Source organism: Hippichthys cyanospilos, chromosome 10 (genome assembly GCF_059441005.1).
Source record: "Hippichthys cyanospilos isolate Australia breed blue-spotted pipefish chromosome 10, RoL_Hcya_1.0, whole genome shotgun sequence".
Classification (NCBI taxonomy): Eukaryota; Metazoa; Chordata; class Actinopteri; order Syngnathiformes; family Syngnathidae; genus Hippichthys; species Hippichthys cyanospilos.
Genome location: NC_142378.1, coordinates 4,600,360 through 4,609,946, shown reverse-complemented (window position 1 = coordinate 4,609,946; position 9,587 = coordinate 4,600,360). Strand labels below are relative to the sequence as shown.

General features: G+C 45.6%; 1 protein-coding gene across 1 annotated transcript; it reads right to left on the bottom strand.

Annotated features, from left to right (window-relative positions):
* Nucleotides 1–611: 611 nt before the first annotated feature.
* LOC148416689 (desmoglein-2.1-like) lies at nt 612–8,255 on the bottom strand. The gene is made up of 14 exons (XM_088425932.1): nt 8,178–8,255; nt 7,931–8,035; nt 7,140–7,295; nt 6,890–7,028; nt 6,506–6,675; nt 6,294–6,428; nt 5,962–6,147; nt 5,193–5,683; nt 4,924–5,066; nt 3,749–3,970; nt 3,192–3,431; nt 2,484–2,617; nt 2,104–2,379; nt 612–1,991 (listed from the first exon to the last, which is right to left on the bottom strand). The coding sequence occupies exons 1-14, from the start codon at nt 8,229–8,231 to the stop codon at nt 1,221–1,223; spliced, it is 3,222 nt and encodes a 1,073-aa protein (XP_088282058.1). The 5' UTR covers nt 8,232–8,255; the 3' UTR covers nt 612–1,220.
* Nucleotides 8,256–9,587: the final 1,332 nt, after the last annotated feature.

Here is a 9,587-nt window from a genome sequence, read left to right as displayed (position 1 = left end):
ATTGCACTTAATTCAATACTGCCTATATCGAGTTAAAAAGTCATCAATTTATTCCAAGCTGCGAGAAAGTACGAAGCTGCTGTGTGGGAGGGCAAACAACCAAAGTGGACGCACAAAAAACGCTCGTTTCCTGTCATTATGTCATCAGGATGCTGATTAGCTGCAGATTAGTTTTCGAGTGGGAGGATGAACAAAACAACAGCATGAAGGACACTTCATTAGGTACATCGTCAATTGTCAATTAACGAAGCATGCACACACACGCAGGGTAAAAATAATAACTGCGACTCCCACCAAGGACTTCATCTGCCCTCCTTAGAGCCAGCACAAAACCTCATAACAGAATTACCATTATTGGTGTAAGAATAGCGCCCTCCTTGGTCAAATATCTGCACTGCATCACAATGTGAATAAACCACCGTTTAAACACCGTTTTTTTTCAGCTCATCTTGCCAAATTATTCAATTTGATCCAAAGTATCTCAGATTTTATGAAAAATAAGTTAAGGACAGTAAATCACCATCATAAAGTCTTTATTCTTAAGGTTAGAAGCCAATGATGTAAGTAATAACTCATGAGATCAACAATCATGCAAGTATTACCAGCTGGCAATCAGTAGCAGTTAGCATGCGATGCTAACAGCGTAGCTCTCACAACTATCAAAAGAAAATACATATTCAAAGCATTTTGTTGACAAAAGTCCTGGACTGACCTTTGAAGACTGAGTCCACTGCCAAGTCCAATTACGGAGTCTGAACCACAACTAAATAAAATCAATCATATCTGTTTAGAATCCATCATGATTTGCTACATCTCAACCTTTTTACACCTATCATCAATTTCCAAAGTCTCAATGACTCCATTTGCCATGTCCCCAACCGATGTTTGAGACACATTTTCTTGGAGTCCTACTCTTCAAAAAGCGTAACCCCTCTCAGTAACCTTGAGTGCCATTACCTATAATAAACGTAATATAAGGTTCTGGACCTTTTGGACTACATCCCTGGACCTGTTGGGAAACAATCCTCCACAAAAAATGCAAACCATCACCACACCCGGCTAACAATATAGCAACAACGTACAGTATACTTATCAAAAATACCGCCAAGTAAAGAAAGATCCCAGCTGACTTGGGTAGTAGGCAATTTGATGAAAAGACTGTGGGGATTGGGCTCCGTCTGGTGTGCCTAATTAAGAAAGGACCCAAGCTGACAACAGCCTCAGTGGGAAATCTTTGGAGTTCTTTGACTACTAAGTCTAGGTCGGGTCATCTTGGTTCTTTTGTTTGAGGAAGGTCTTATGACTTCAGCTACTACTAGTCCAGATGGAGGACTCGGTACTCTACTGACAATAAGCCCGGAGGGAGGGTTTTGGACTTCAGCTATGACAAGTCCAGAAGTAGGTCTCTGGTTCCCACTGAGGACTAGCCCAGAGGGAGGACTATGGACTTCTGGGACAAACAGTCCAGAAGAAGGAGTCTCGGGTCCGTTGACTACATAGAGCTCCTGAAAATCAGCGGCTGGGATCCTGTCTGCCAGTAGAACTGTGTTCTGTATCTGAGGTTGAACTACACACCGCATGGGCTGAAACATGGAGCTGGTGGTGAGGTAAAGAGGCTGTTTATGCTGCAAAACCACGGTTTGATCTAGATGGTCACTGCTTCTAACGAGGGAGTGCAAATCGGTTCTGGACCTGAAAGTGGACTTATCAATGTCCTTCTCAGAGTTAGCTTCACACTTTAACCCAAATGTTGTTGGGACAACCTGAGGCAAGACAGATTCTGACACTTTCATCGAAGGCTTGGGCGATGGTGATCGGGGGAAACAGATCTCTGCCAAAGTCTTGAACTTGGGTCCCAGGTCGTCCAGGAAGTGCAAGTCATTTTCAGACTCCAAGAGGCTGCAGCAGCCGACAGAGCCGGCGGGAGACTCTGAGCCTTCGTCGACAAACACCAACTGATTGTCCCTGACCGGAACCATGCACTGCGCCTTCTGTTCAGGGGAAAATAAACACCAACCAGTGATGAGAAATAACAGAGTACAAGTACTATGCTTCAAGGCCTTAAAACAATATTTCAGATCATTCTCATTGACCCCACAGTACCTGCGAATAGTAGTCCTGGAGAACAGCTTGGGGTAGTGCCAGGTGGTCAAAGGCAGCTTCTGTGTGTTGCCTACTGAGGAAGTTGTTACCAACCCCAAGGCGACAACTAAATTTGCCGTCGACCTCCGAGAAACTTCGATGGACTTCTTGAAGCTTGGAAATCGATTTATTATAAGTCGATGTGGCCAGATAAAGACCCGAAAGGTCTCCAGATGCATTTTTCTCAACGAGATACTGTTTCTCCAACATGAGAGGGACACTGAAGAGGGGCATCTCCTGAAAGGAATTAAATATATTCAGTGTGTTCAAAGTGTAGGAGGGGTAAAGGCTTCAACTGTAAAAAAAAAAAAACAAAACAAGAAAAGGACATCTTGGCCCACCTTGTCCTCGCCTAGGCCCTCGGTATGGTACGATACGAGCTGTGCCTTGGTGTTGAATGGCAGATCGTCGAATTGATCAGGGAAGATGGCGCCTGTTTTTCCACATTGGCAAAAGAGCGACAGAAGAGGTACGACTGCAGACAGATAAGAACACGCGCAAGAATGTGAATCTTCTCAGAGAAGGTGGTGGTGGTGAGGGTCTTTACGACCCTTTCGCATATAAACAAGCAGTTCTGAGCATGTTTCCAGCTGTCTTGTCAATCGTAAAAATACAAACCGCTTCGACGTCAACAGCAGCAAGTAGTATGCATGGTGGTTGTCGGGACACAAAGCTCAAAACTGGGACTGTCCCAGTTGGTTACCCGAGACAAAATGTGTCGGAAAAGTACCAAGACTGGCGGCACAGAAGCTAGATTTCAAATCTAAACTTGAAGTTTTTCCCTTTGAAGTAAGAAAAGTTGGTAGTCCAATGAGGGACGAACACTGGAGAGTATCTGTGAATCTTCTGATCTACTCCAGGGTTTTTCAAGGTCACCGCAAGGTCTCCAGAGGTCACCACAAGACATGGCAACCTCTGACAAATTCGTAGCAACCTCTGGAACCTTGAACTAACTTTGGAGGAGATCAATGGAGATGCTACAATCACGGACACCAGCCAATGTTTGCCCCTCAGTAGGACACCACCTTAACTGATCGAGTGATACTCACTCAGCAAAAGGCACAAAGTCAGCAGCATCACTGCGATAGCGGTGGTGGAAAGTTCCGCAAACGGACGACCCAGCCTGGCTGTCCGTGCGCCGCAATCCTTGTCGTAGATACAGGTGCACACGTCCATAGTGAAAATTTGGGCGTCTGGGCAGGACAAACCCTGGGCGTCGGCCACCTCCACAGACACTTGATAGGATCCTGGCCACAAAGCCTCTTGAGAATGAAGAGCCGCACTGGTCTCTGGGAAATAAAGATTCGGAGATTCTTATGAACTTTAAATTGTACAGCTCTCTGTGGTTTTCAATAAAAGAAGAGTTCATGTATCAAACAAAAAATAGGAGAAAAGACTAGTCTGTTGTTTTGATATCCTGATCGCTAACAGTGTACAGAATCGTAGCTCGTCGGTCACGAGTGGCCCGACAAATCTGTTTCAATTTATTCAGACTTCTTTAAGTCACAGGAATTCAGCATTCTGAATTTTTAAGATTGTTTTGGCTATTTCAAGGGGTTCTTCCAAGAAAAACGTAGATTTGGTCCAATTGCTACCAAAATCTTACCGTTGATAACTTCTAGTATCCATTTTCCACGGGTCCCATCCGGAATGATCGTGAAGGTAAAAGGGGCGGCGTTGGGGCTGACGTCCTGGTCCAGGCCAGTGACATAAACCGTCTTTTGGTCTGAGCACATACTGGTGCGGGTGGCGGTCAGCGTGGGGCAGTGATCGTTGGAATCGCTCACCTGGATGGCCAGTGTGCCCGTGGCAGTCTTTGGGGGATTTTCTGAGGATCACAATCAACTTCAATAAGTCGTCTAAAAAGGGATAACATTCAGTGTTGTTTTGAAAATATGTTACTTTGTGAAGTTTGACAATAATAGGAGGAGAGATACGGTATCACTAGTGCATGCAGAGTTCGCTCAACAAGCTTCCACTGAAAACAATTAGATGGCTATGCCTGTTTTTTTATTACCTTATTTGCATGTATGGGGTATTTATTTATTCATTCATTTATAAGAAAAGTGGTAAACATTCAATATTTTGTTCAAAAATAAAATAGATTGCCTTCAACAGAAAAAAATAGAGCTGTAATTTTAACACCGTGATATGTTTTTTTTTTACATCGATGCTAGCCAAGCTACGTTTGACACAGCGTGAAAAGGGGTATTGACTCTTACAGTCAAGCACTTCAAAAATGTTGTCATGAGCTTGTAAACATATTTGCCCTCACAGACAAACGCACTTGTCAAAATAGTTGCTTTACAGTCTCTCGGCCTTGTTTTTTTTTCCTTGTCGTTTTATGGCCGTCAAGCGTTGAAAGTTGCGAGGCAGGTCGTGTCAGAGGCCAGCAAGCTTCATTTCACAAATTCCGCAGGCAATCGTTTTTACGATGGACTTTTTTATCATCTTCGTATACTGTATGCGCTGCATCTCCACAAAGCAAGTGCCGCACGCGAGCCGACCTCCTGTCGAACATGACCTACTTCGCTTGAAGGATCTCGTATGTAAAAGTGTATGAATTGCGTTATGGCAAAGATTTATATAGCAAGCATGAGCATAACATTTTTGTTGCTTTTTCTGACCATCTGCTTTTGAAGAACCATTTACTTCTTCTACATGAGAATTCTCTATGAAGCTAGAATCTTGACAAGTCTGTTCAAAACGGATATTTTTTTAAAGTTTTGGTTTTCCAGACTCTTTGACTGAATACTGAAAATTCCCGCTCAAAGTATTTACCTTTGCCGATGGCCAGGATCTTTGCGATGTAGGTTCCGTTCACCAAGAGGGGCGACTCTCGGTCGGGAACCTTGTTGAGTTTGATTTCCGCCGTTTCCTTATCCACGGTGAACCAATTGTCCGGATCGTAGACTTTGATGTAGCTGTGGGTCCACGAGATAAGGAAATACTAGAATCATAAGCGGAGCCCCTCTTTCCACGAGATTGTGATTCCGGAAAGGGTTTTTTCAAAACTATGCCAAGGTCCGCATCAGAGGCCGTGGACTGACCTGACATCCTCTGCCGGTTTCCCAGTGTCTGGATCAAGAGCTGGAAAAACGGTGAGCACACCGTCTTCGGGCACTTGCTCCGGGTCCTCGGACATGGGCACGTTCTTGGTTTCAGGTAGGAACACTGGATCCTCTGGCATGTTGTTTACTGTGATCTTGATGGGGTAGTTTTTAGATGGCGCCTTTGGCTTAATGTCAGTTCCTTTTCGGACGTCCGTTCCTACACCGGCTTCGCCCTCCAGGCTTCCTTGCACGCCAACTTCAGGACTTGTGCCCACACCACCAGCAGCACCTGCGGCAACACTGACCGCTACTCCTGCGCCTGCACCCGAACCGGGTCCAATCGGCGTTGTGGGACCGGCCGAAGAAGGGTTCCCCTCTCCGGCCTGGACATCCACATCCATCAGCACGGCACCCCCTTCGACAAAGGGGGCCACGTTCGAGATAAGAAGGCCCAACTCCAGATTCTGGACTTCTTCAAAGTCCACAGGCTGCTCAAAGACAACATAAGATGGACCTGATTGTAACTTAAGTTTAAATCACCATCTTTCTACAACGGTACCATGACTTATGTGTTCCATTTATTCAATGACCTAGCCCAAAACACCACAATTGAAAAGCGCCATTTGCAGCCCTTGTTATACAGCTGCTCAGTGACTTTACTCATCCAACCCTACTCCCAAAACTGTTCATGGATGTCTCATAAATGGAGATACTCATAAGTCGAGTTCCTCTTAAGTCAAGGTATCGTCGCACGCGCAGTATGTACCTTAATTAGCGTCAGAACGCCCTCGTTGGTTTCTTCGTCGGTACGAATGTCAAAAAGATTCTCTTCGTTTCCGCTAGCAATTTCGAAGACGGTCTTCCAGTTGTCGGAGTGCTCCAGGTCTTTGTCCAGAGATTTGAGGCGCAGGACCACCACGTCTTGAACATTTTCATTTACAGAGCCCGTATACTGAAAATGCAACCATAGTTCAAATCCATTTTTTTTTGTAGTCGAAGGAACATATGTGAGGACACGCCTGTGCAGAGCTTTTTCACTAGACTGTTATAAAAAAAAATCTCTTAACAAGAAACCAATGGCGAATTTCAATTTCTAACCTCCTGTTTCTCCAAAGTGGGGACATTGTCATTGATATCGTGGACCCTGATCTCCACAGTTCCCGTGCCCACCAGGCCCCCCGGAGCTCCACCCAAGTCCGCCCCCTGTACGATGAGTTTGTAGAAGTCATTTGTCTGCCACAAATGAAAAGAAAAAGAATGGAAATTAAATTCCAACAAAACCATGAACAAGAGTGTTGTAATTGTTCTACCTCTCGGTCCAGTAATGGACTGTTGACATACAGTTTGCCAGTTTTCCTGTCTATGGTGAACATTGGACCAGGACCTTCTGGCTCTTGACTAATGATGCTGTAGGCTATCTCAGAATTGATCGTTCCCGCTTGGTCATCGTCTGTGCCGCTGATTTGCATAACAAAAGTCCCTGGAAGAGCACGGACAACTTGAGTACAACATTTGATTCCTCGACTGACCGTTTTTAAACAATAACCACCAAGGTACTTCTGGACTACCATTGACCCTGAGAAAAAAAAAAATGTGTTCAGGGTTGTCTTACCAGGTATACCCCAAAAGTTTTGGCTTTGTTTCACTTCATTTGAAAGATCTGAAATGATTCCAAAGATCGCTGCCAGATTTACCTTCTTTGCTGGCCTCTGTGACGTTGCCTGAATGCAGCTGAAAAACTGGCGTTTGGTCATTCTGGTCCAGGACCGTGACGATCAACGGGACGGCCTCCTCGGCCTCTGTCCCGTCGTGATATCGAGCACCTCCTGTTAACTGTAAACCGCAGGGATACATATTTGACTCTAGGTGGCAGCGCTTCAAATTACTGGTGTTCCATAATTCCCCAAGAAAAATATATTTATTATGAAAAACTAAGTAACTTACATTGAAGACAGAAAATTGCTCCCGATCCAAAAGCCCAGTGACACGCACAAAGCCAGTCTTGGGGTCCACCACAAATAGATTGTAGGGAGGCTTGTCGGCTCCCGGTCCGGACAGGAAGTACTCCACCTTGGCGTATTTGTCCTTGTCTGACCGGATCTGAGGATAAAAATTGAATTTTGACATTTAACGAAAACATCACATCGCAAATCTGGCTTTCAAAATTTGAGGAGCCTCTCGCGTCCAACCAACTGGCCAATTATGTTGCCTCAAACTCAAATAACAGAGAGGTGTCCTACATGTCCCAAATGGTTGTTGTAATGATTGAAACCTGCAACTCCTTAAATCCATCATATTGCATCTAAGACCCAAAACATGCCTTGAAGAACCTAAATTCACTAAACACTAAACTATAGTTAAGAAGAAACCTAAAATACTGCATCAAAGAGTCTAGTCTTGACTTGATAATGCCATCATACTTTTTGAAAGATACTATACATAAATACCTGAAGACACCAAATTCCCTAAGAACCCTTAGGCCTTAAGAACCCTATCAAAAACCGTAAACATGCTACATCAAAGACCCTGCACATTAGACTTAAGGACACCATATGAGAGACTAAAGTCACCATCACACGAGACCATAGGATGCCATCAAACTAAGATCTCAAAACGCCTACATTTTATACTCAAAATATTACACTGTACCAAAGACTAAAGTCTTATTATTTTTTTGTGAGTTGCTGTTTTTAAAGCCCCTTTACAAACCGCATCCAAGACCCCAAAGATTTGACCTTAGCGATGAACTCTCTGGCCGTGTAGTCCACGTTCTCCATCAGCTTGGTGGGAGGAATGATCCACTCTCGCTTAGTCCTTTTCACATCGGCTGGAGTGAACGCCTGAAAGCATCCAAACAAGTTCTAACAACAACTCAGTTACTAGTAATTAACATGCAAATAAAATGTAAAAGTTACAACTGCCGAATACATTTTTTTTTAGTTGGAGGAATAGAATAATTTGAACGTGTTTGTGGAGCCTTACCATCATCATGAAGATCATGAGTCTACAGAACCCGGCAGATGCGAGCCGGATCATGTCTGCGAGGAAGGCCGAGGCAATTTCGTCCGCGGAGCGTCTTGCTGAGGTTGGAAGTGTGGACTGTGGCAGCGCTAAAGGTGGATGCTTCTTAAAAGGATCCCCCGCCCCCGAACGACACCACCCCTTCCTCCTCCTTAGGGTGTGTCACTTTTTCAAATGTTAAATTCTTTCAACTGAACAACAGAACGACAGTTACGTATGTAACAGCGGTTCTGTGAGCCCCTCCAGACCGCCAGAGGCGGTGCTAAAAGCACGGAGAACACTGAGGTCACAAGGAGACCCCGGCACTCACCTCAACCTCACGTAGACGCCCCCTGAGCAGCCCAGGACCACAGACGGAGGGTTGGGGGCAGCAACATCCACACAGTCGAACCTGGAAAAAGCGCCAGGTGATGTTCCAGGAAGCAGCAGCACAAACATGCTCCAAGGGAACCCCTTTCAGTCCAGCCCAAGAAGTCGCGACACTCCTAGTAGAATGGACGCAGATTCCCGAAGGCAAGCGGTGTTCCAAATCCCCGCAAGCATGCGTGATCACGCGAACGATCCAGTGAGACAAACGTTTGGAAAGAAGGGAACCTTTGGAAGGTCCCCCGTACGAAACGAAAAGCTGAGACGACTTACGAAACGACGCCGTAGCATCCGCATAAAAACGCAGTGCCCGCACAGGCCACAAGAGGTCGGCAGAGGTCCCGGCGTCTCTAGGCGGGGGCGCAAAACGAGCGATGCGCAAAGGTTTGTTGACAAAGGAAGAGGATGGCACCTTCGGAACGAAAGCGGCCACAGAGTGACCGCACCTCCATCGGGGCGCCGCTTGATACAGAAAGGCTGACAGAAAGGGCATGCAATTCCCCAACTCGTTTGGCCGAGACAACGGCGAGCAAAAACGTAGTCTTCAGAGAAACCCACTTGAGAGGCACCTCACACAGGGGTTCAAAAGGAGGCCGGCACGAGGAGTCAAGCACCTCGTGCAGGTCCCGGCAGGGGCGCGTGGCGCACTGTAGGGTCAGAGACGGCAAATTTCGAGTTTTACTGTTTTTGTGGAGACTTCTGTACTAGTGGGGGCCAATTTAGTGGATCCCCAAGTTCACACCTCTTTTTGAGGGACAAAAATAGCTTTTAGAGTTAGAGGTTTGAATTTGATTGTGATTAGGGTTAGGAATAAGGTAAGGCTTCGGGCCTACTATATCAATGGGATGCCCCCACTATGATATAAAAGCCCTGTGAGTGTGTGTTTGCGTGTGTGTGTGCGTGTGTGTGTGGGTGGGGGTCCCATATTCCGAGCTCTGTGACCCAAGAGAAACGAAACAAAGTATGTTCTACTTCACATCCAAACCAAGAGGAAAAAGCCTCCAG